Source organism: Oryzias latipes, chromosome 1 (assembly GCF_002234675.1).
Source record: "Oryzias latipes chromosome 1, ASM223467v1".
Lineage (NCBI taxonomy): Eukaryota > Metazoa > Chordata > Actinopteri > Beloniformes > Adrianichthyidae > Oryzias > Oryzias latipes.
This window is the reverse complement of record NC_019859.2, coordinates 23,315,886-23,343,107: the sequence shown is the minus strand read 5'-3', so window position 1 is coordinate 23,343,107 and position 27,222 is coordinate 23,315,886. Positions and strand designations below refer to the sequence as shown.

General features: G+C 41.5%; 1 protein-coding gene across 6 annotated transcripts; it reads right to left on the bottom strand.

The window, feature by feature from the left end:
* Positions 1–315: 315 nt before the first annotated feature.
* Positions 316–26,686, bottom strand: LOC101155494 (axin-1). 6 transcript variants are annotated; one of them, XM_020704575.2, is made up of 15 exons: positions 26,481–26,686; positions 17,685–17,812; positions 16,780–16,896; positions 13,180–13,861; positions 10,384–10,577; positions 10,071–10,220; positions 9,677–9,811; positions 9,428–9,524; positions 8,824–8,961; positions 6,750–7,137; positions 6,264–6,438; positions 6,007–6,180; positions 3,484–3,780; positions 3,260–3,409; positions 316–3,174 (listed from the first exon to the last, which is right to left on the bottom strand). In XM_020704575.2, exons 4-15 carry the CDS (start codon positions 13,789–13,791, stop codon positions 3,033–3,035), a joined length of 2,652 nt encoding a protein of 883 aa, XP_020560234.1. In that variant the 5' UTR covers positions 13,792–13,861; positions 16,780–16,896; positions 17,685–17,812; positions 26,481–26,686; the 3' UTR covers positions 316–3,032. The 6 variants fall into 6 exon arrangements, with proteins under 6 accessions (XP_020560234.1, XP_020560237.1, XP_011476229.1 ...); XM_020704578.2 differs by lacking the exons at positions 17,685–17,812; positions 26,481–26,686 and having other exon boundaries at positions 16,780–16,913; XM_011477927.3 differs by lacking the exons at positions 16,780–16,896; positions 17,685–17,812; positions 26,481–26,686 and adding an exon at positions 15,357–15,554 and having other exon boundaries at positions 3,484–3,777.
* Positions 26,687–27,222: the final 536 nt, after the last annotated feature.

Below are 27,222 nucleotides of genomic sequence, written 5' to 3'. Positions count from 1 at the left end.
AATTAAAGTTGATGAAAAATAAAACAAATTATTTTGAAATCCTAGCAAACTATAAATGAAATGACACATTTTAAGGAGTTATTTCTTAAAAATTGTCTTTAAATATGTAAAAATCATTAGAAGGGTTTTATTATCTGAGGAAGTTTGATTAAAATTGCTATCAAATAAAACTAGATCAATAGATAAACAAAAAATGGTAAAACCAATGACTAAGTGCAGGAAAATTAAATCTGAATCTTCAGCAGATATTTTTAGACAAGATTGGTGTGAAAAATTGTTAGCGACTTTACCAAAACTTCAAATAATAACAAAAGGCTTATTTAACATCTTTATTATGAAGTACCTTTTTTAAAAGAAATGTACAAGTAAAACTACCACAGTGACATCTCGGTGTTGAAAAAACAAACACCATGGGCCTGTGGTGCAGGTCTGAAGTTGTGTATGAAATGATAATGTACATATTTACAACACAGCTGAATTCAACAGAGGTGAGGAAAAGCCATAAATGTAATGGTACTGACTAAAAAAACAAAACCTTACAGTAAAAACATGGATTGGTTCAATAAACACTTTTTTTTAGAGATAACACAAAAGACAACATGATACAAGGCACTGTGTTTCACACAAAACAACGGCAGCATGTCCAGTTGTTTCAGTTATTAAATCGAAATCACAAGAAAGAACTCTCAACACGTTTTCATTTAACGTCCATCTGTGTCCAAATTAAAACCGACAAGCTACCAGGGGGCCGATAGCGTTTTGCACAGATATGGAACTAAATAGATAAGTCAACTCATCCAGAAAACATTCATTATAAAGAACATGCTCTGTGAATACCATTTTCTTTTCCTTTTTAAAATAATCAAATACATATTTATACTTTTATACTGAAGGCAAAACTGATTTTTACAGACAGATGAGTTTAGGGATCTTGCTTCCCTTGCTGGACCAAAGAATTTCTTTAAATCTAAAAAAAAAAAAAAAAGTTTTTTCTTTAAGCACATTCAATAAACTACAAACATAAAACGACACAGATTAAGATTAGGGGCCACAGTTTAAGATTGAAGACTGTAATGATAAGTAATCCTGTAGTAGAGGGTGTTGGCAAGAGCTTAACCACCACACACACACACACACACACACACAGACAAACAAAAAGCACACACAGACAAATAAAAAGCACACATTTGGCGTAGGTGTTAATGCACTAGTCCAATTGGTTTCATGGCACAATAATGTGAAGGCTTTTCTGTAATACAGTTCAGAGAATCAGTCATTGTTTCTTCAAAGCGCTCAGTTCCCATTAACATTTAAATGAAACCATCCAACAATTAAGTTATCTAAAGTGGGAGGAGGTCACTGGTGGAAGCAGCCGGCCTGAATCTACCTCAACTTCCACTCTTTTTTTTTTTGTAATTGAGGACTGCTTGAACCTGCGACCAAATAACAACCAAGACATTAGTCCTGTGACATTAGTTCCTCTAAGTTCTTGGCTATGGGTTGGACAAAACCAGCAGTTTTGACTGAATATATAAATTAATTTCAAAATGCACTAAGGACTGAATCACATTCAGTGTCTGAACGTTGCTAGCATGTTTTGCAATATCCATGTAAATGCCTCACCAACTACTTTCCCTTTTACATTTGCTTCTTTTATATATATATAAAATAAAAAAAAGCCAGCTTTGGCTCCGTACAGATTCTTTATCTATAATCGCATCAACCGTATGCAATATCCCAAAACATTGAACACTTTTTTTTTGTAGAAAATGTAAATTTTCAGCGAGGACATCTATGAATCTGATGAAAACGTTTCATGTGGGGGCTCCACTTAAGAAAAGGTGCGCGTTGGGACACAGGAAGTGTAATGCTCTTTGGCTGATTTCCAGCATAAAAGACAGACGCGAGCTAACTCACTCAAAAACGCACTTCTAGAAAAAGTTTCTACAAAAGAATTGGCACTGGCCGGGCAGGCATCCCAACGAGCTTAGCATCAAGCCGAGAGAGGGGAAATGAGATTCATCAAGAACAAGTCAGAATCTTGACAGTTCAAGTGAGAAAAAAAAATAATACAGCCATGGAGATTTCTTTTTTTTTTTTTTTAAACACCTGCTCAGGTGCAGACAGCATTGAAGTGAGGTGCAGAAACACGTTTGTATGGACAAAAAAAATAAAAAAAGGCTGCCTTAGTATGACAAACAAACTACCTTCAAAACTTTAACAATACACGATAAGATGACAAAACTAAGCTGCTGATAGGTAACTGTACCTGGCGTGTACATATACAAATCTAATGAAATTGAAACAAGTAGCGTGGGTACTTGTTTGATCACAAGCATGTTACTTTGGTAAACGGGTGACTCAGACGTGGGTTTCTGAACGCGTGGATGTGAGAGATCACCGTGTGACATCTAGGAATCAAGGATGAGCAAGGATCTCTGTTTGAGGCTATGAGAGAAAAAGCAGGCCAAAAAATAATAATAAAGTTCCACATCCCCCTTTCCCGTCGTCTCCTCTCATCGCCTGACGTTGAGGAGCAGACTGTCCCGAGCACCAATTGAAGAGTTTCCGTGGTAATGTAGCAGCATCGTAATGGTCTTCGAAGGATAGGCGCTTCCAGAGCAGAAGTGGAAGACTACTTTCAGAACTTCTTGCAGAAGTTTCCTCACCTTTTTCCATCCATCCATGCGGAAGACTGATCAGACTTTTTATTTTTTTAAGTTTTTTAACTAACCTTCAAAATCCACCATGAAAACATGACGGGTGATATTTTTTTTCTGCCACTCCTGCACATCCGTTCAAGGTTCTTTGCCTTAAGTCGGTTCAAGCCAGGCACTGGCAGGGTCATTCACGCCCCACAACTTCTTTCTCCAAGCTCCGCCTCTTGTTTGCAGCAGTTTCCCTTCTGTCGCACATTGCTCCGTCCACCTTTTGTTTTTTTATTTAACTTCCCGACATCCGGTTTCTTGCAGTCAAACGTCTAGCAATCCATTCTCAGCCAATTGCTTCCTTTAAAAACCTTTGTTTGCTTTTCATGTTCCCAGGTTTCGATCAATCTTCTCCACCTTTCCAACGATTTTCTCCTCAAAGATGGGCAAGATGTCATCATCGTTCCGAATTTCCTCAAAAACGACACCGCAGTCGAACTCATCGCTCACTTTTTTGAAGTAGAATCTGCAAACAAAACATTGGACGCACAGTTAGATTACAATTTTCACACAGAAACACACAGAGGTTGGCACTAACAATCCGTACTAACTTGTAGTGGCCCTTTTTGGTAAGCAGCTCCTTAAACTGGCCCAAGGTGACGACTCGTCCTTTGACAGATGTTCTGTACGGGATCGGCTCGCCGCAGAAGTAGTAAGCAACGGTCATGTTTTCACACAGTTGCCTCTTTCCAGACTTATGCCTAAGAGAAACCAAAACGGATGTTAAAAACATTAGAAAGTCAAAAGAGAAATAGATTTTGACATATCAGCATACCTCTGTTTGGCCTGCAGCAGAGCAGCCCTCCGCCTCTCCTCCTCCAGCCTCCTTTTAGCCTCCTCCAGCTGAGTGAGGGGATTGGGAGCTGGGTTGGGAGGCATCGCGGGGTCTTGGATGAACGGGTGTGAAGGCTGGATCTGAGCGGACGTGGAGCCCGGAATAGCGCTGGACATTGATGAGGGGTTGTTCCGCAGCTGGGCAGAGACCCAGGGGTGCACAGCTCCGGGTTTCTCCACAGATGCTGGACGGGACTCACTGCTAGTTCCTGTCCGCCGAGAACTGTTGGTGCTGCTACTGAAAACCACATTAAGAGATTTGTAAATCAAAAATTGTTGTGTAAAAAGTGATTTGATCTGCACATTTAAAAATCAAGTATAATGAAGCTGCTTTCACACCAAATGTGATTTGCATGGCAGGGGCCTCCAGTATAAACGTTAAGTCAAAGTACAGACAGGATCAGAGGTCCTGTTTCGAGCTTCAGGCGCAGCGGTCTACCAGCAGCGTGTTTTGGACATCGCTCAGTTTCCAGAGTTCAAATATCTTAACTTTGGTGAAGAATTCATGTTGCAGCAATCAATCAGGGACCCAGTTTTTGCCCATGAAGCTTTGATGATGTAATCAGCGAGTGGAGACCAAAACAAACTTGGAGGAGAATCTGATTGTTCTCCTACTGAACTTTATGATGTTTTATCTTATTCGTATGGAGTCAACAATAAAGAGGTCCTCTAATTTTATGCTTATTTTAATTTTTCCCCTCCTTGGATTAATGCAGGACAGAAAGTCATCAAAGTGGGTAACAGGGAGGCAGACGTTCCGCTAAAATTGGCGCCATTCAGACGCAGCTCCTGCAGATGGTGAAGCTGGGAGAGTCACTGAATGATCTCATGAACCCAGACATGGAGTCATGTTTACCGATGCTTTTGTAAAGCTTTTCAAAAGAAATGAACCTGATTTTGTTAATATCATCTGTGTCTTCCATGCCCTGAGTGTCCATGATGAGACGTACAAGTCGATACTTCCATGTAGGGATGAGGCCACAGTAGCTCCTTGCACACGCATCAAATTTGACGAGTGTGGGAGGAGCAACCGTCAAATGTTTTTAGCATGAATCCCTGTATCTCATTTACAATGCGTGAAAGATACAGAGGATGTTTGAACTCCAGATGTGCTACGATGCCCAAATCGCACAGGGATGCTCAAATCATGCTGATGTCAGCTGAGCGCCCGACACTCAACTTACACCACAGGACCTCTGATCTGTATATTGACTCAACACTGAAACTAATTCCACCTGCCGCGTGAACTGCATTTGGTGGAACTCAGCTCAAAACTTCAGCGAATCGCCTAAAGTTAAAAAATATCACAAGAATGAGATGATTTTTGCCTCACAGTTCACCAGCACGGTTTTAGAAAGGAGTCCCTTGACAGCAGCCGACTGGAAATATTCAAAACGCTTTAAATTAAAGGCAGAGTGGGTTAACTACCGGTAATCTGCAAAATGTGCCAACAGGCAGTGTTAATAAAGCTGGGAAATATTCTGCTCCATCCACCCTTAAGAAGACACGGAGCATGAAAAAAAAGAAAAACACCGCCAGAACGCCATCACTCTGCCTGGTGCTGCCAAAACCACAGTCGTGTCATTTCTTTCTGTATCACACCTGATAAACAATAAGCAAATAAGTTATGTAATATTATATTAAAAATTTAAAAGACGGGAAGTCAACAAGCTCATTTGAAAGAAATTCTTCCAATTTTTAAGTTTGGGAAGACACTAAAATGTTGACTGGTCTGAACATGTGTGTGTTTGGAGCAAAAGCAGAAGAGTTTCTCCACAGACAGACAGACTCTCTCTGGATAAAGCTTCCTTCTTCAGGACTCAGGAAGTGTTTGAAATGTTTTTGTTTGCTTTGAGGAAGTTGAGATGAAACATTTTTCCTAATTCTTTTCTATAGCGGAAAAAGATTTTAAGATATAAATATATACCAACAGTTCCTGACACATTTTTGTCATATTGCATGTCTAAAAGACCCACACGGATGAATATCGTGTTCTTGGGGTTTTTAACATGTTTCTGATGATGGAGGACATGTATGAAGAAAATTCAGCTCAAAATGGAATTTCTGAGTATTTCTTTGTTCAAATCACTGTGAATCGGGAGCAGACAAAAAAATGTTGTTTGAGAAAGAGCTTCTTTGTGACATAGAAAATACACTGTGAGGGCCACAAGCTCCCTGCTCCGCTCTGCAATGGGAAGGGAAGGGGGGAGGGGTTGCTCGACACCAACTGGTCCCCCTCACAACTCAGAGGAGAGTTTCTAATGACCTGCTGCTGCTCTGCAGAAGCTATGTCCTAGAAAACGACACAGGTTTTGGGATTTTTGAAAAGTGTAATCGTCATAATTAAAAAACCACTGGGAGCGCTTTTACAATAGATCAAAAGATGATCAAAGTGAGTCTTTAACCTGAGAAGTTTCTTGTTACTACATTGTCAAGCTGAGCATAAGGATTTATACTGATTTACCCATGAGTGCTCTTCCTTTGTCTGTCTCCCTCCATCATCCATTGCAGAATCTTCTGGTTCCTCTCCAGATCCTCTAGTGGCACTTGAGTTTCTGCGCCACGGCCGCCCTCCTCCGCTTTGCCTACAGTTTCCGTCTTCTTACAACCTCTTCTCGATAGCGTGCTGCCTTTACTACTGCAAATTAAACAATAATTCTCATTTAAAATATGAAGTCAGCAGTGATTAAAGAACCCTTCAGATTTCAGAGCCCTGCATACCTGTAACCCATTCCATCAAGAACGCTGGCTCCAGCTCCGTCTGCATAATTCCTTCTTCCTGTGTATTGATTCGCTGGTTCCCCGTTCCACAGCAGGTTAGCCTGAGGCCTACTGCCCGCCTCCTCCGTGCTTTCTCTCCCTCTGTGGTGGTACGGCTGCTTATGATAATGCATTCCTGTAACAAATCCAGGAAACGGTCATTAGATAAGGTCTTTCCTGCAGATATCCTACATTTAAATCAATGAAATCCAGAAGCCGCAAACTCCCTGAACACCTTAAAGCAGCCGCAACTCAAAACACAAGTCTCTGCTTTGGCTTTACCCCACAGCTAGAATTAAACTCTTAAATCTGTGGCACAGAAATACAGCATTATAGACGGTAAAATTCCATCATCTCCGTCTCCGTACAGAGGAAATGGCAACAACAACAAAAAGTAAATTATGAGAATTCCCACTAGACCCAACTCCCCCTTGGCCAATCTTATACCTTTGACCCCAGCAGTAGACAAGCCATGACCTCCGCCTCGGTGTGGGGGGTAATGAGGCAGCCCAATTCCCCCATCAGGTGAGCGGGATGATTTGGGAGGGGTATGTCTACCTCCTCCTAAGGTGCTGTTGGCCGCCCCTGGGGACTGACAGCCTGGCGTCTTCATCACCCGCTGAACGTGTTCATCCAAAATAGATTCTGGGTCATCATCTTGGGAATCCTCCATGGCAACCAGACTGCCATAAGTAGCGCCTGTTGCTGCATTAGCAGTGGTCTCTGAATAACGGGCACCATATACAGGGGGAAATGACGAGGGGAGGGGAAGTGGTATGTTGTGAGAGGAGATGGAGGTTGCCATGGAGATGTCTGCATCGTCCCCTTCTTCTTCCTTTTAAAAAAAGCAAATAAATAAAAAACACAGAAAAGGGGTTTATTCTGAGAAAGCAAATCCTCCGTTGCATTCTAACTGGGCTTGTAACCAGCCTGCACCCTGCCTTAACCCTAATCCAGCTGGGATAGGCTCTTGAAAATCCTGCCACCTAATCAGGCAGAAGTGAGAATAAAATAAATAAACGAGGAGGATATTAAATCAAATATTTGTGTGAGAATGAACAATTGAAACCACTAAATCTGGACAGAAATGTATTCTATGTTTAGTCAATAACACAGCAGCGATTTTATGTCATTTGAAAAATAGTAACAAGTATCTAAATAAGAAAATAAAGAGAATTTTTTAATTGAGCAAAAGCGGTGGAGAGGCTTTTAAGTATAACAGACATGTTTGCACTGCTAAAATATTTACAAAGGAAAAAAGCCTTTTTTTCCACATTAAACGTTTACAAACCTTCATACGTTTGGTAACGTGCAATAAATACCACCAGGCTCCATATTATGTTAATATGTGTAATGATTCAAACTTTTTAAAGTAAGTACACACGGAGGATTTATCAAGAACGCGCTAAACGAGGGTAGGTCAACGCATGTTTAGGCCGTGGTGTTCACACTGGACAAGCATGGTGGGGGTTCTTCTTCCTTTTCTACGGTTTACAAGCTAATGTCCGCTACCTACAGTTGGAAAAAGCTTGGTGCGCAATGCCGAAGCGTTGCAAATCTCGTGAATCTTGCTCCAGGTTCCTATTCTGATATTTGAAAGATTTTGTCACATAATTCCGGCTAGATGCAATTATTTATTTCTCCTCTTTTCCAGCAGTTGGCACTTCCGTGAATTAAAGGGGAGTCATCCAAACGTCACTACCAAATCAGAGTCCCTGACTGGTTAAAGTACGAGCTGGGTTCACTTTCATGGCGCCTTCAATGGCCATGTGTTTTGTACTTGGAGCGCAAAAACAGTCATAAAAATACACCATCGTAAGAGTTGTGAAAGCTCTTTTTCATTGGCAGTGGTTGCTTGAACGTGATGAGGAGGCGGTATAGACGCAGGACTACAAGTTGGTTCAGAGTTAAGGAAAGTCTATTGATATAGAAAAAACAAAGTGCATTATAGTGCAAAACACAAAAAGAAAAGTATAATAAAAAAAAAAAAAAAGTAAGACAATCAAGGAATGCCAAAAATGTACAAATTCTTTCACCAATGCGCCCCGCTGCTGTAAAACACAGGGCTGGACGTAGCAGCGTCTTTCTCCTACCAGTGTAGGACAGCTCAGCGATGCCTTTGTAAAGCTCTTCAAAATATATAAATCTGATCTCTCAACATCATCCCAGTGTTCTGTGATGATGAGATCTGGTGGAGAATAACCTTTGAAGGCGGGAACGTCAGGTTTATGAACACCCTGCTGGACGAGCGTCCAGCAGCGAATTTCACATGCCGGAACAGAGGTGGCAGACGTCAAATTTGATGCGCAAATCGCATTTAGGGTGAACGCAGCGAGCCCTTGTCATCACAGTTGAATAGAAAGGTAAAGTACTCCCACACAATTGTTTTTTAATGATGTGGGAGTGGGGTACACGTGTGTCCAGAACCATGTCTACCCATCCGTACGGATCACGAATCAGCCATGATCCTTGGCACCCTTATGATGAACAATTGGTGAATTCTGAATTCTGTTGAACTCACCAGTCGTACTCTCTTCAGCCTCTCTTCGAGTCGTTCCTCTGCTTCTCTTTCTCGGAGAACGGTCTCCAGCCTGCTGATGAGCTCTGCTGCAAACCTCTCCGGCTCTACGTGGATGTCCTTTGGCATGCAATAAGTGCGCTGGAAAAAACACACACACACAAAAAACTCATTTCATTCCGATCAGAGATAATGAATCTCAACCATCCCACAATCACTCGGCAGTCTTTTTTTGCATTTTGAATCATGAACATTTGTTGCCGGTTTCTGAAGGCCTCTGATTCCTGTTCAATTCTTTCTATTTCAACCAAATATAGTTGAAGATCCCCTTTAGCACTGATGCTTTCAAGGTTTAATTAGTCTTTGTTATAGAAACAGCAGCCAGATGTATTGCATTTTTTTAACCAAGAACTGCTGCAAATGAACATCGAAAGAAAATAAATTATAAATGAAAATGTTGTTGTTTTTTTACCAACTCAGGTGTACACAGTAAAAAAGAGAAAACAAATACATGTTAGGAAATGCCTCTTGAATGAAATTCAGAGTCAGATGTTCCCCACTGTTGAAGCAGGCTTTTAAGAGGAGATGAGATGACGTCTGGACTCACAGGTATATGCGGTAAAGGCACACGGCCATTGGCTTTGGCACTTTCATGCATCTCTTTCCGATGCTGCTTCCGATATCTGTATGGAGGAATACCGTCTCTGTGGGGAAGACGTAGAAAATCAATAATGAACCTGGATTTGTTCAGCATAACCCGGCACTTCCATTTACCGGTAGCTACTTTGCATTTTGATTTCAACTAGCCCAGGAAAGTGAGTCAATGGCACAGGGGAGTGCAGTCGGGTTCACTTACACACTACTGTCGGTTAGTGACATTGAGTCTGCGTCACTTGACATGCTCTGCTGTTCGCTGTCATTAGCGCTGGTTGCTGGAGCCCGAGCATAACCCATGTTGGCGTAGTAGGGGTTGACAGGCTCTCTCCACGGCCTGAGGAAGAATCAACACACATGGTTCTTTAGTTCACAAAAGATCAATGTCACTTTGATACACAAAACTAACAAAATCAACAATGGAGTTGTTATGAATGGATAAATACATCAACAGATAAATTGAATTCCCCAATAGATGAACTAATATTACACACATGAATATATACTAAAAGTATAACATTGAAATAAAAATGTTTGCTATAAAACCAAAACATCACGGATGTTGGGGGGTTTTAGGAATGAATGACGACACACACCTGTACTCTCTGCTGTCCTGTCTTCTCCTGCTGGTTGTAGCTCGATGTGGCGCCGTCTGCATCAGCAGGCTGTGAGTCAGTCTGCTCGCTGGTGTGTTTCCACAATCTTCATCTTTCTCCTCTTCCATCTCCCTTGCACCCCCTCCACACCTAGGATCATTTTTTTAAAGTTGTATTAAGCAGGAAAAAATGTGTTTTTTTATTAAAAAAGAGGAATTTAGATATGCTGAGAACTATTTAGAAAATTTCATTTCAAAACATTATTAGGATGATGAAAATGATGTCGCAATATAAAGAAATGGGTTCACTCCACCTCCACTCTTCATCCTCAGCAAGTGTCGGCAGGTATCCAGGACTGGACTTGGCTGGACCTGAAGAGGGGCTCTGGTCACTGGGGTTGGGTTTGGGGCTTTCTCCTCCGGTCCGTGTGTACTCCAAGTACAGATCTGACTTAAGGAACAAAGGGTATGTGTTCTCCTCTATCATGGCCTGGATCTCTGTCTGTGCCTGGAATAGACCACAGACGTCACACATGTAACTTTTTCCAATAAAGTTCAACTCGATTTCTTTGAGTTCTCTTTTTCATGACAGTCTAATTGACAAATGACGCTGGTTTAAAGTCAGAGGAAAGAATAATGTTCCCAAAAACGTTTGCATTAAACATAGTACAGCACCACAACATAATGTCAATTGGATTTCACAGCTCTAAAATCCAAAACAACAAAGCCAAAATTCAGGCTGGTTAATACACGTCTCTATAGCCTTTATTAAAAATGCTTTTGACAGATCTAATGACAGACATCATCTAAAGTAATACATCAAAGTCTAACATGTATTTGTACTTATATAGCACTTTTCTACCTTCCATGAAGGCCCAAAGTACTTTACAGTCACACACCGCTGCAAACACTGGCGCCAACCTTCCACCAGAGGCAAGGTGGGGTTCAGTGTCTTGCCCAAGGACACTTCGGTGCTTGGGTGGGCAAAGCGGGAATCAAACCTGCAATCTTCCGATCACAGGTCCACTGCCCTACCGCTGCATCACGGGGGCCACCGTCCATATAATGCTATGATAATTGATATTTGACTGAACTGCATAAAAACAGTCCTTTCAAAACTTTGCAGAAGGCAATGCAGGACCATTGTTAGGTAAGTAAACTTGTAACGTCAATGAAGAGGTTGTTTGTTTTTTATTACAAATAGGCTGTCACTGTTTTCTTTAGCACAGCAGCACAACACTGTGGTATGAGGTCGTCTTTAATGTAAACTCAAATTAAAACCTGCTGAGAGAACACAGATTTACTAGAGGAGGGGGAGGGGGCAGATTGACCAGGAAATGCACTTTTCCCCACTAATTCTGCCTCTAGGGAATTCATTTTCATATGAATTTATAAAAAATAAAAACAGCCTGAAAACATCTTTGTTTTTGATTCTTGCCATTATGTCATTGCCAGCAAAGATGCAAGCATCTTCTGAGGCTGTTTGACACGGTTTCATGCGCGAGTGCGTTTGTGCGTGGTGGTGGGGGGGGTTTCACACCAACACCGTCTGTATAATGTTAGAAACATGCTGCTAATAAATTTGTATACCCAGTAATTCATGTCTGTTATTACATTTAGGAATTTTTTGCTTTTTATGAATTTCCTGTGAATTGATTTTGTATTTATCGGCCACGTCTTAAAGTCCGGTCCCTGAAAATAGTGTCTGAAATGAAACCAGTTAAAGGTCACAGAACAGCTCATTAGCATGACAGCATCAGTGTGTAACAACACCGCTGTCTCCAAAGCATCACTTCTTATGAAACTTTCTGCTGCTGCTCCAAGTCCATCCATTTATCCTCCACTTTTGTCTGAATCCTGTTAAAAATCGCCACTGCTTCATCCGCTGAACGCTACACGGAGGCGAATAAACAGAAGTAACGGACGAGCAGGGGAAGGAGTCTCCTTCTCTTATCGAGCGCTTGAGGACCTCGTGTGCACACACTAGAGGACCATTAAAAGAAAACCGCCAAAAGGAGGGCTAAGAAACATAACCGATTTAAACATCTACAAACTGTTACTCGCCAAACACAAAATAATGCTTGCGAGTGGCAAGTGGCATACATGGATTATTTGCTGTGAGGTATTAAATGAAACTTTTGCTCTTCATCAAAAAGGTAGCCAGAGACTGCTTCATTCACAGGCGGCACATTTTCGCCGGGTGCCGGCTACTGCTGAGGCCTGTGAGAGAAATGAAAACGTCTGTTCTTAAGTACAAAGACTAATTAAAAGTGACCAAACTCACAAGTGAACTTAAACAAAAACACAAAAAGGATACATTGAAATTAAACACTTTTTATGTACCTGAAAATGAATCTGAGCATTATCAGTTTGATGATCTGGAAATTTGCTGTAATCTCCAACTTATTTTTGTTATTAGGGTTGCCACAAAGAACCAGCTTTCACTGGTTTGGCAGATATTTTCCCTCCGGTTGCCCTTCCTGACACAACCCTGTGTTTTCTCCGGGCTGGGCACAGGGAGACCCAGCCTCGGCCCCCTTGAGGCTACATTGTTAGGCACTAGCGTGAAGGGTCTTGCCCAAGGACCCACACTGGATGAAGCTTATTGCACACTCTGGAAATCGAACCCTGATTTCCCAGTCCTGCACTCAGACAACTGCTTCACAAACAGCTACTTTGTCATCCTCTCCAACAATTTTCAGTATTAGGGCAGCATAAATTTAAGACAAATTGAATATTTGTTTCAGCTCTGGTAGTTATATCATGAACTCAAAGCAGATTAAACCCTTTTTGGAGATGTGCAACATGCATGATTTGCCACAAGATTATAAAGAATGAAATAAAGCACAAAGATGGATCTTAATGGCAGTGAAATTCTTTTTACTCTCATATCTATTCCAGCTCTGATCTTTTCAAAGGCTGGCTATTTTGGACTATGAAACCAAACACATCCTTTAAACGTGTAAGTGGGACTATTTTTATGGCTTGATATGTATAAACCAGGTTAGAATGTACTGCGGATTCTGTCTGAAGAAGCACAGTCAAACTAAGGCCCATGAATGTTTTAGTGCGTTCTACTGTTGACAGTTTATCATCAATGCTGTGGCTACCTGGTCAAACATGGCAGGATCCGGATGCTGCTTTCCCACGCAGTCTCGGATGAAACTCTTGGTAGCTGCTTTGATCTGCCTCGAGACGATCCCACTTCCATCTACTATGTACTTCTTATAGATGGCTTTGGCCAGCTTTGCCCTTTTCTCCTGGCTGCTCTGTCTGAAGCCAGAGCATGCAAACCAAAAGTCCAGCAGGTCTGCACACCCTTCCTGGCACAGAAAGTTTTTGAACAGCTGAGTGCCATCCTGGTCATCCAGTAGAGAGTGTAGTGACTCGGCCCACTTCAGATAAGGTGGCGTTGGAGAAGCGGAGCCCTCAGGTTCATATCCCAAGTCCAGGTCGGGGCGACGAGGCGTCGCAGATGACGACGAGGGGGCGTAGCCAGACAAATCCCCCATCTTTGACGAAGGGGGACAGCCGAGCACTTGGGAAAGGTTGTTTGGACGGGTGTTGACCGACTGGATTGGGGGGTCCAGATCCGTTCCCTCCTCGCCGGGTACTGGAGGTCGTGGGGCATCTTCAGTAAAATGAGCGGGGCCGCTAAGAGAGGCCGCAACCCCTCCACCACCCCTGAACCCGATCCCGGGTAATTCTCTGACAACACTCATGGCGTTGATTGTACGAAGCAGAGGTCAGACCTTCCCCTGCAGCAAGGATTTTTCTGGCAAGCAATTCACCCTACAATGAAAGAAAAAGACAGTTAGCATTAAAAATGACAGATGGCTCAATAGAAGTGAGCAGAAGATGCCAATAAGGGTGTAACGACTCATTATAACTGAGATTTAATTCATATCATATTTGTGGTTTCCAAATGGATCCAAGACATCTTTAGCCGAAACTTCAACCAGTGTGACTCAGAGATAAATACCTGGGTTCTAAACAGTTCCAGATTATTTGGATTACTTCCAAAAGAATCATCTTTAAATTAAAGACATGTACAAATAGGTAAACAAGAATTAATGGCAAATCCATTAACATTTTAATTCCATAAAGTTCAGCTCACTGTTGTTTTTCCACATCAAAATAATCCAAAGGGAACATTATTAGAACTGTATGGTCACCCGTCTTTGCTAAATTCAAATTCATTGGACAGGAATGATGGGCTGATCATTTTTCGTTTTTACTTTACAGTAAAATAAATCTACCATGTCTCAACCCAAATGGTATTTACCAAGATCTATATAATCGACTTGTTTTGTTTTGAAACAACTGTTTAATGGTATATAGATCGATTTGATTAACAACTTGTGTCAGACAGATCGATCTGGTCGGACGGTAGAAATAGAAATCAATTCATTGATTGATCGTTACCCCCCCCCCCCCACTAAATAGGAATTTGATTTATTTGTTCAACAAGTGACAAACAACCCCAGTAGTCTCTAATATTAGATTGATCCCAAATACAATAAAGGCTATAAATAGACCAAGTGCTTACACGAGCAGCCACAAAAATAAACAAATAAATAAAAACAAACGGAGTTAAACATAAGAAATTAAGACATTAATGATTCGATGTTATGATGCTGCTACACGTTAAAACTGAGTGTTTAACGTACTTTTAAAAATATTAAACCTCGATTTGAGAAAATACGAGTAAAAACATTGAAAACTTGACTATACTTCTAACGTACGAGCCGAAGTTTTACCATCAAGTTTGGGACGTCTGTGAACCGAGAGGCTTAACTCACTGGTGCTAACAGGAATCAAACCGACAACCGTCCGTGCGGCCGGGAAGCGCTTTTCTACAACTCGTGTTAACAAGTTAAGACAGCTAGCTGGCCTTGTAGCAATGCCACCAGCGATTCCAGCGCTTTGAAGTGAGAATCTCATTCATCTTGGCCTGCAGAGACGGTGGGGGATGGGTACGGCAACAAACTCCACAGCCAAACAAAACGGGCCTGCACGCAAAAAAAAAAAAAAGTGTCCGGCAACAACTGTGAACTTGCATATAACGAGCAAACTTTAACAAAAGAATAACGCAAACTTTCTTAAGAATGTACCTAATCTACTGGACGATTTGAAAAACAAGAAGGCAAAGAGACACGTTTTCCACTTGAGCGGCTGCAGCACCAGCTAGCTTGGTGTGTCAGCTCGTTTATTAGCGCACTAGCTCTAGCTAGCGTAGCTAAGTGCGTTAACGTCCCGTGTTTCCCCACAAAAGTCACCGTCCTACCGTGTCTGAGAGCCCGATCCCCGTAATCCACTGCATTGGGGATACTGGCGACAACAATGTGCTCCGAAACGCAGCATATGGATAGCTTTGAGTTACTAAATGATACCAAAACTATCCCGTTGCCTGGCCCTTAACTCTCCATGGTGGGTTAGTTTGAGAGCAATAATACAGGGCGAAAGCTCTACGTGCCCGCACGCCGACAGCTTACGTCTGTAGAACTGCACTGCATAGATCTGCTTTCCCTCAAGAACACTTTGTATTTTTCTTTTCTTTTTTTTCTTTTCTCTGTTTTATTACTGTTTTATCTTTAACTAAAGTCAGGCGAAAATTTAAAAATAGGGTAATTTGCAAAATTTACACAACTCATTTTTCCTCCCTTTACATATGTTTGAATTTAAAAATTAGTTACAAAAACGTTTTTTCCTCTAAAGAAAAAGAGCTCTAATAATTATAAACATATAAAATGCGTTTCTTTATGACATTTAGACAACTCAAAAAATATACTTCTTTTCTTTCCCTTTTTATATTCTTGTATGAGTTTAAATGTGTGAAGTTGTTGTTTTTTTTAAAACATTCTTTTAAGAAGATAAAATCTTAATTTCCCATACAGATAAAATAAAAACTTTAACAAATTAAAACATTAATTTTAAGTGGTACAAATTATTGCACTTTCACTATAGAGTTATTAAGACCACATCAGTAACTAAAACTCTTACATTTATGCTTTAAACAAGCTCAGATAACTCGGATGTTAGCTCCCCTTCACCTTGAAATAATTCCAAATTTAAATATTAAACTTTTATCGCCTATCAGAAAAAGAAAAAACGAAAAAACTTTACAAAACTGCTGGGCCCTAGGATTTAACTTTTTTTCCACACTGTGGACACAATATTGTAACCAGCTGGGTCGTTACAATATTTTACACCTTTCTACTGTTAGACATAGCTGAACTAGAGACAACTATCAGCAAACAGACAAAATAAAAATCTATCAGATCAATCGATATTTTTTGTGAAGTGTTTCGTGATTGGCGCTCCACTGCAAAAATTGTCAAGCCAGATTTATGAGCGTGTATCTGTTCTACATTTGACAGCTCTATATCCAAGTATTTGTAAATGCACCCAACAGCGCCCCTGTCGACAGAAACGGTTCATTACATAATTTGTCAAAGTCTAACTGCGTTATTAAAAAAAACTGCTAATTGCAAGTTATAGCTTATTTCATAGTTAACATTGGACCACGCCATGTGACACTGACGAAAAATAATTAATTTTGATATTTATAGAAATACACAAGAAAAACAAACAATTTTATATATATAAAAGCTTTGCTAAATGAAAATTAAATGTGAGGCTATTTTGCAGAACAAAATGCGAAACAAATCTTGAGAAACTAGCGTTTTAGCTGCGTTAAAGGGACTCACCTGTCAGACTTCAAGAGCCAGCATCCCCGACAGACAGACAGGCTGAGGAAACACGCCGCCACTGCCGCCGCCGCTGCTCCTGTCCGACCGCCTTCCTTGTCACTCTCCTCCAACGAGCTGTCAGTCATTCAAGTCCGCGGGTGATTAAATGTGTGCGGGCATGTACGTGTGCGCATGTGCGTGTGAGGAGGAGAGAGAAAAGGACTCTTTATTATTGCTTGATGTAAACTGATTGTGATCATTTCGATAACCAAAAAAATAAGGATTACTAAATGACCCTACATTCAATTTGTGTTATTTTATTTTAGTTAAATTTTTGAGACCCTTTAGATTTATTAAATAATAAATCTTACTCTGTGTTTCGGTAATTGTTACCTATATTATCTGCCGGTGCACTAACAGACAGCAATGTCTTATTTTGTGTTAATCTTTCTTTTTTTTCAGCATGAAAAACTGGATTTCTTTAAAGTAACTAAATATTTAAGGCTTATCTGAAGAAGCTACACAGATTAGCACTGAATTGTGATTAACCTTAAAAATCCACTTGTCAAAGAGCAGAAATCCTGTAATTACATGGCTCAGATGAACAAGAAGTTTCACAAGCTTATCTATTTAAAAATAGGGGACCACAATTAGGACAAAAAAATAATTGAACATATAAGAAATGCATGAAATAAATATTTACCAAATTTACAGATTATTTTCATCAAAAGTGTCATGTCAGTCAGTTATAACCAAATTAGATTACATTGCAATTAACTCAAACTATCAGCTGCATGGGAGATTCTTAAGATAATAATGTGAAAACTGTTTCATTTGTGGTTAAATATTAAACTAGACTGACAGCAAACTTGGCATATTTTTACCAAAACAAAGTCAAAACTAAATGATGCCAGAAAACATACTTTTCATTTTGTCAGGCTGGCTGTTGAATGTGCTGGAGGTCCGGATCCGGTGGTTCAGGTAAGGTCCAGAGGACTATTTTGATCTCTGTCCATTTCTGGCTGAACTGCTTCTCCATGACAACCTGAAGCTGCACAAAGCAAAATAGGAGGAATGAGAAATAAACTGGCTGCACAAAAAACGTCTAATTAGTAAATTGAGGGCATTGTAAATGATAATAGAGGATGCGATAGTTATCTGACAGGAGGAGTTAATGTTGTTTAATGACCAAACAACATACCACAGACATGCCACAGCAGTTTGCTAACTAAAACTAGAAGGTAGATATTTTTTTAGAAATTCATTCCGAAATTCATCGAAAGCTTTTTGCATTTGAATTAACCTGACAAGAATAGCAAGTTTCTGAAGTCACTTTTAAAATACACAGACCATCTTGGTGTTAATTAGATGAAAAACGCATCAACAACAATAAAAAATGACCAAACTATCAAACAAACACGTGAGCAGGAAAATGAAATGGTTTTAAGTAATCAACCATAGAGTGAACTTTTTTAGGAGGAAAAAAAATATTCAATATTCAAATATTCAATGCAAAAAGTATGAATGAATGAATGAAATGAATGAAAGTATATTATAGTAATTAGAAATTGTGGACACAGCAGACTATAGTATTAAACATATTAGTTCCCTTCTCCTTAGCGGTAGGTGATAGGTCATATTTCATTTGACACAATGGAACGTAGACCTGTTTAGGTTAGGATCCTCAAAAGCATTAATTGAGGTTAAGGCTTTTGTTCAGAACTGTTTCTTTTATTGATTTTCTTGTGCAAACTATGAAACCACATGCAATTAGAGGTCTTTGAAAACCCTTGAACAGATGAAAACCACTTACTGGTCAAACCTTAGCAGTGAGATGTGCAAAACATGAGGTTGTGAAATAGTGCTTCAGCAATTGGTTCTATTCATAGACATTTATACACTAGATGGATCATCTCTGACACTTCCCAACGGGACCCATCAACGGGCCCCATTGATTGGAGTTTACTTTGCCTACCTCAACACTGTTTCAAAAACTGAACTCAGGGTGCAACAAAGTATGAAGCTCAGTTGGGTTCACTCATTGGTCCACTAACATGTCAATAAAAAAACAGACAATTACAAATGTGTAAATTTAAGCTCTAATAAAGTGAAAAGTGCAGTTTAAAAACTGGGTTACCCATCAAAATCATCAATAATTAATAAAGAAGTACATTTTGAAACATATTTGGAAAACAAGGATCACATCGGTTCATGTATTTCAGGACTAAAGTTGGAATTTTAAACGTGGAGTGAATGGAGAATTGTTCCCTTCTGGAATCTGTATCCAGGCTGCTCTTTTTTTGTAGATTGATTTCTTTCTGTGAAACCATTCGTATTCATCATTCCAACATAAACACAGCAAAACATACATGTATTTCAACTGTACACATTCAACTATTGCTTCACAAAAACACCAGAAAGGATTCGGCTGAAGCCATGGCTTATTGCACATACTCAGATTACTTTTCAGTCCACCTTTAAATAAATCTTTGAAAGCATGGAAACTTGAACTGTCCTCCACGTGCTTCAACCCACTTGCCCTCACTTCCTTATGTCTTTCCCACATTCTGGACTCTTAAACCCAAGTATGGAAAGTCCTCCACCTTCTTCTGTGCCACTTCAGTCATCCTCATGCAAACCACTGCTCCTCTCTCTGTATCCTGTTATAGACTTTCAACAATATCTACAAAAACACAGTGCAGCTCCTTCTGATCTTCTCTGTTCTGTTCCAGAATCCTCCTCAAAGCAAATGTTCCATCTGTTGTTCTCTTCTTTGGCATGAAATCATACTTTTTGTTCACAAAGGTTCATTTCTGACCTCAGTGTAACTTCCACTATTCTTTACCAAAAACTTTGTTGTGTGATTCATCAGCTTTTTTCCTCTGTAGTTTCTACACCTCTGCATGTTTCCCTTTTTTGTGAACATTGATTTGACTTCTCCTTCATTCTTCAGGTGTCCCCTCACTTTCTAAGATATTTTGACCTTTCAAAAACCTGATTGCAACTAAGTGTACATTCGGTGTTAAAAAAAAGTATCTTTTTAACACTGGACTCAATGGGAAATTGATCCCTTGTATAACCAGCTACTTGTGGTCATTTGGGGAACTGAAGCATTTCTCGCTCTTTGTTTGGCCCAAAAGTGGCTAAGAAATAAATGTACCCCACTCTGGCCCTTTGACATGTATTCAATCTTTGATTGGACAAGATGGATACCTAGAGATCCTGTTCCTGTATGGGTGATTGACCCACATGGGGGCTGCAGGTTTTTGGGTTGTCCGGCCTCATGGAGGGTCACAGGCAGGAGCGTTCAGATTTGAAGGTAAGTGCAGGTGTGTCTTGCAAATTCCTTTGAGGCTAGTGTGGCCACCTTGAGGGACGTGATGAAAATGGAATGTACCATTGTTGTGTGTGTGTGGTAAATGAATCATAACGTATTTGTAAGGACACTGTAAGGTACACACACCTATGACACATGAGTGATGCTAGTGTAGAGTGTCCTTACATTTCATGCTAGTCATCTGTAAGTTGTGCAAATTGGCTCCTTACTGACTGTGCACAGGTGCTGCACACATGTAAGTGTCCATAGGAGGCCAACGCAAACTACACTTTGATTCTCTAATTTCCTAATTCCTAACAGCTGGGTTGCATGCGAGGAGTGCACACCTATCACTTGAACAGCACTAACGGAGCCCTTGAGCTGTGCACAGGGTTTGGGAGGGTTGACAAAAAAAAAAAAAAACATACTTTTCTCCCCTACCTCCCTCATACTTACCCTGACTCGTTGTTTACATGTTTGCTACGACCTGTCGCCCACAGTATGTCCGTAGAAAGAATGTGCATGAACAATTTTGCTCTACAGGCTCACCAAACCATCCTAAAATTTTGCGTGGGCCACCTGCGTGCCCCGTAAAAACTATGCCCATTTTTTTGCTGGCAGACAGCTCGCATCCACTCATTATTACAGTTGTGACCAAGGCTTTAATGGATCTGATTGTAGAGCCAGAAATGGCAATAAAAAGTTGGGGATTTTTGTTTTAAATGTGGTGTGTGTTTTAAAATATTTAGATTTTTTGTTGTTGGCACATTTTAATTTTTGGCGTGTTGCCATACAGTGTAACGCTTTTAGTCATGATTAAAGCTGTATTTCTTTAAATTGGCAATCAGTGTGCTGTGCACTGTTTTTGAAAGTTGTAATGAAGACAAGCAGCACTTCTGCTTAGGAAAAAATGGCACAATGCTTGATTGGCAGACTTTACAGGAAAACTAAACACACTATCTCATGGAAATGTATTCACATTGCTCTGGTGGATTTTTTCTGCAGTCAACAACACATTGCACCTGCATTCAGAGCTTTCCGTGGCAACAGGCTGCTGTTGTTATGGCTGCTGCAGTCCCCCCTGAGACAATGAGGGGAGAGCAAGGGAAACAAAGGGAGAATACTGACGAAGATGAACTTGACCTTTATGATGTCTTGGTGAGGAGGGGTTGAGGGCATGTTGCTTCTTATGAATGAATAATGAATCTTCACTATGTGTGTGTATGACAGAGACACCGTGTATGTAGCGGTCTGAGTCCTCAGTGGAAGAAAGGTCATCACACAAGGGGGCACTAATACACCTTGCCCTCATTCTACCTTCAACCATCTATTCTATCCTTCAGTTTATACCTCCTTCAGGCAGTCTGTTTTTGTTCACATGGCCTCTTTAAAACGGATAATTCCACAATGCATTATAGACAAATGCTACAAGCACATGATGGGGGAGTACGTCAGAAGGCACACAAGTAACAAAATGTACCCGTAAGGCTCACCAGTTGAGTTACTGTATATACCATCACAGGGATGTGCTCTCTTGCTAGTATGACTAAGAACTGTCTTTAGAGCAAGGAGCTGTTTATAACAGCTGTTGGAGTTGATGACTCTAGAAAAGGTGTTTAGTATTTTGTGGTTCTTCAGGATTTTACAGTTATTTTAAATTTTGACTAATGTGTTTGCCATCAAAGTCAATATGGAGAAACTTTAAATGTCATGATGATTTGGAGAGAAACAGGAGATCATTTCAGTTTGACTTCTAAAATTGACAATATTAGTTTTATGCAACAACGCAGTCACTGTAAATTCAATTTATTTTTTAAAACGCTAGTTCACAACTGACAGCTGACAGCAGTGCACGCAAGCTGCGGCCCAGGCTGTTGACTTTTACTGAGGATATAGTCAGGTGGAGGAAGGAATACTTTGCTGTTGTCCTCAATCCAGTTTACACGTTTCCTATTGAGGAAGTAGAGGCTGAGGATTTTGGGGTGGGGCTGTCTATCACCCAAGCTGAAGTCCCGGAGGTATTCAATGAGCTCTTCGGTGGCAGGGCACCAGGAGTGGATGAAGTACCTAAGTACCTCAAGTCTCTGGATGCTGTGAGAGTGCCTTGGCTGACATGTCCGCAGCATTGCGCGGCAGTCCGGAACTGTACCACTGGACTGGCAGACAGGGAGGGTGGAGGGGGACTGGAGGGTGTATTCCAACTACTGGGGAACTACACTCTTCAGCCTCCCTGGGAAAGACTATGTTAAGGTACTGGAGAGGAGAGTCCGGCCGATAGTCGAATCTCAGATCCAGGAACAACAGCGCGATTTCCATCTTAGTTGTGGAACAGAGAACCGGCTCCCACAAAACCTCTGCTGGAGGTTTTATGGGAGTTTGCTCATCCAGTCCATACAGTCCATATATGTTTTGTGGATTTGGAGAAGGTGTTTGACTGCGTCCCCAGTGGTATCCTGTGGAGGGTGCTCTGGGAGTATGGAGTTCGAGGAGTCTTATTGAGGGCTGTCCGTATGAACAGAACAGGTGATGGTTCTCATAGCCAGCAGTAAATTGAACCTGTTTCCAGTGCATGTTGATCTCTGGCAGGACTGCCCTGTATCACCAGTTCTGTTCATAGTTTTTATGAACAGAATTTCTAGGCACAGCTAGGGGCTGGAAGAGATCTGATTTAGGGACCACAGGATTTCATCCCTGATCTTTGCAGGTGATGTTGTCCTGTTGGCTGCATCGAGCCAGGACCTCCAGCATGCATTGGGGCAGTTCGCGCCCAAGTGTGAAGCAGCACTGCCAAGTCTGAGCCCATGGTAGTTTGTCCTCTCTGGGTGGGTGAAGTGCTCCTGCCCAAGGTGGAGGAGTTGAAGCATATTGGAGTCTTGTTCACGTGTGAGGAAAGATCAAGGCACAAGATTGGTTGGAGCGGAATCTGTTGTTATGCACTCTCTGTACCGGTCCATTGTGGTGAAAAGAGAGATGAGCCAGAAAGCAAATCTCTCAATTTACTGGTCGATCTTCTTTCCAATACTCACCAATGGTCATGGGCTCTGGGTCATGACCGAAAGAACGAGGTCCTGAAGCAGCCAAAAGGATCTTCCTCCGCAGGGTGAATGGGCGCTCCATTAGATGTATAGGGAAAGAAGCTTGGTCAGCCAGAGGGAGCTCTGAGTAGAATCACTGCTCTCCACATCAAGAGAAGCCAGTTGGGGTGGCTTGGACATCTGGTCCAGATGCCTCCTAAAAACCTCTCAGGGGAGGTGTTCCCGGCATGTCCCACTGGGTGGATGCCCAGGGGGAAGACTCAGGACATGCTGGAGAGAATACATCTCTCGGCTGGCCTGGAACTGCCTCGGCGTCCCCCCAGGCGTTGGTCGATGGAGTGCCCAGAGAAAAAACCCACGCATGCACAGGGAGAACATGCAAACGCAACACAGAAAGGTCCCTGCAGGGATTTGAACCAGGACCTTTTCACTGTGAAGTGAGAGTGCTAACACTACACTACTGTGCATATCAGATTATATATTGGCACACTACAACAAAGAGCTACATTGTTTGTAATATAACAAAATTATGCCTATATCTACTCTATGTTCACATACATAGGCAAGACTAAGTACAATCTCATAGCCTTCACTCAGAAATTACTGTAAGTGTGTATATTGGTATGTGTGTGTGTGCGTGTGTGTGTGTAGATCTATAAATCCAATTCTCAGAGAATTTGTGTGTGGACGTTTTGAACGTGGTCACACACTGATGTTGGTGGAGAAGGCCTGGCTCTCAGTCTCCACTCTAATTAATCCCAAAGGTGTTCTATTGGGTTAAGGTCAGGACTCTGTGCAGGCCAGTCAAGTTTATCCACACCAGACTCTGTCATCCATGTCTTTATGGACCTTGCTTTGTGTTCTGGTGGACAGTCATACTGGAAGAGGAAGGGTCTGCTCCAAACTGTTCCCATAAGGTTGGGAACATGGAATTGCGCAGAATGTTTTGGTATCTTGAAGCATTCAGAGTTCCTTTTACTGGAACTAAGGGGCCAAGTCCTGAATAACAAGCCCACATCATAATTCCTCCTCCACCAAATGTCATACTCAACACAATGCAGTCTCACATGTACTTTTCTACTGGCAACCTCCAAACCAAGACTTTACCATCAGATTGCCAGATGTAAAAACGTATGTCATCACTCCAGAGAAGGCGTCTCCACTGCTCTAGATAGAGTCCAGTGGTGGCGTGCTTTACACCACTGCATCCAACGCTTTGCATTCCACTTGATGATGTGTGGCTTGGATGCAGCTGCTCGGTGATGGAGACCCATTCCTTCAAACTCTCTGAGTACCGTACTAATACCGTGCTAATCTGAAGGTCACATGAAGTTTGGAGCTCTGTAACAATTGACTGTGCAGAAAGTCGGCAACCTCTTTGCACAATGTGCTTCAGCATCCGCTTACCCCTCTCTGTCAGTATGCGTGGCCTTCCACTTTGTGGCTGAGTTGCTGTTGTTCCCAAACTTTTCCATTTTGTTATGATAGAGGTGACAGTTGACTGAAATATTTAGGAGTGAGGACGTCTCACAACTGGAATTCACTGAGCTCCTGAGAGCGGCCCATTCTTTCACATATATTTGTAAAGACAGTCTGCATCCCTGATTGTTTGATTTTATACACCTGTGGCCAGGCCAAGTGATTAGAACACCTGATTCTGGTCATTTGGATGCATTTGGAAGTATTCATTTGAGCGAATACTTTTGGTAATACAGTGTGTGTTCTATAAATACAGGAATCTAGATAAAAATACCAGGACCAGCCAGCACAAAAACAGTTAACCAAGCAAATGGTGGCATGCTAGAGTTGCATTTGCAGTGATGAGTGGGAAAAGATCAACCTAAAACTAACATTAATAATTTCTTCTTATCAAAATTCAACCATGGATGTATTTTTGTTGTACATTGGGAGTATTTTATGATTAATCTTTCACTTTCTGTTTGTAAATAAACTATTGTGTGCACAAATATCATTTGGACCAGTGAACAGATGCATGGGTACAATGTTAAGTGTGCAATTAAAGAGGGATCAATGTTGATGCTTCTGCCATCTAACCACTATTTTCTTTCTGTCAATACTGTGATGAAGTAACAACGCCCAGTGACGATAAGAAGTGATTATTAATTCTTAAACTGTGGCAGCCTCCCAGACTTTCCAGACAGAGATCTTTGTCAGTGCGCCGGTCCAGCTCGGGAGTCCTTTTGTTCCAGCTGCCACAGCAGATTTAGGCGTCTGTACAGAGGCCTGTCAGAAACAGGCTTATCTCTTGGGGGCCTCCTGGCACAAAGGCTCATTTAGAGGCTCACAGAGAGTGAAGTCTTTATTATACACCTCTTAAAATACAAACAGAACACCACTGCTTCAAAAACTAATTAGGAACAAGTATATTGTGCGTTAGAATGAAAATGTCAAAATATGGAATACCGTTTTCTGTAAAGTGGAGCCTATACATTTAAAACATAAACCAAAGAGGCGTTCAGCTTTATTTGTATGACCCATCTGACTAAAATAGATGCAAACATTGTCACAGCGTGAGTATGGTGTGGAAGCTGATGCTCAAGTCTTAAAATAGTCTTAATTACATAATTTCTATTTAAATTTCTCGGTGCAAACACCCATCTTTCTATCCATCTGCTGGCCTTTTCCAGCCATGCCTGTAGTACGAGTGTCAGTATATCTGCCATGGCATCCTGCTGATGTGTATTGTGATGAGGCTGAATACTCCAGCTACCAATATGACCTGCACCAATACTGGATTAGCCACAGTGGATTAGCTGGCTGCCCTCCTGCTGCTTATTCAAATATTGTTTCACGTATTGTCATCACTGGTGAAGAGCTCTGGCCCAGGAGCCCACAAGCTACAGAATATTCTTAAAGAAAAGCAGGAAAAAAATGGCTTTTCTTCCATTTCCCTATAAAGAGCATCCAGTTTCATCTTTTCAGTAAATGTTGAATCTGGGCCATAAGGTTTCGAAGGACTTGTCGGAAGCTTCAGAGAGCATCTTTAGCTCTGGACGGCGTAGAAAGTCGTGGATGGAAAAGAATACCCAACCAGCATCTACAGCGGGCAAGAAAGCCTCGTCTTGATCTCGATACGTGGGTTTCTTCTTTTTTTTCTCCTCTCCCTTTTCTCTCTTTCACCCTCACACATACACTTGGGAGTCAAGGCAATTGATGTGCTGCCTTTGATGGCAAAGAGAGGCCTATATTAACAGCAAAAAGACCATGATGAAAGGGCAGAGAAAGGGAGGAAAATGGGTCCAAAATGGTATTTCAAAAAGAATGGCACTTTATAATGGTAGCCAGACAGTAGCATGTTGAGGGTTTGAAGCTTTGATGGCAGCGAAGGAAAGGCTAAGAGCGCTTACCATGCTAGCTCGGAGGTGGAGATGGCTGAGGTTGGCGCAGTCGTTCCCATCCGTGTCGCTGGTGCTCTTCCTGTTGGGATAAAGGATGAAGTTGCAGTTGCTGCATGGCCTTGGCGCCTTTTGGTTATCTGAGGGTCTGGACGCCAGTGGACGTCCCATTGCTGAAGCTGTCGCCATCTTTGTCCCGTTGTTGTCTTGGTTATCCTCTCCTCCGTCTTCATCCCTCCCTCTCTCCTTTGATCAGGCCTCCCTCCCTTGCTGTCTGCCGTATGACATCATCACGCAGCGGTATCGACGACCATCAAAAAAACCTCTAGGCTGGACTTTGCGTCCGTTTGTCTGTGAATTTCAAAGGGGTATAAATATGGAGAGAGAGAAAAAAAGAGTTCTGTAACCCCCCCTTTTAACATTCACATCCACTACTCACCCCTCCCTGCAGACGGATGGTTTATTAGGCCAATACAAAACTATAGTCACACACCCACTCCAAGCATCCCTCACACGGGTGTATGCAGAGGCCCCCCGCTGTGGCCGCAGCGTTTGATGACGTGTTTAAAGAGCTTCTTTCATTTCCAAAGCCTTATCCTTTTCTTTCACATCTTCTTCATCTTTCTTATCCATTTATTGATGCAGCAGGCCAGAATGTGTTCTCGGTCAAGTCGGAGCCTAAAAGAAAACACTTGCAATGCCACCCCTCCTCGGGCCTACTTTGGACTGTCATCTCCCGCCTTCTCTAAATACT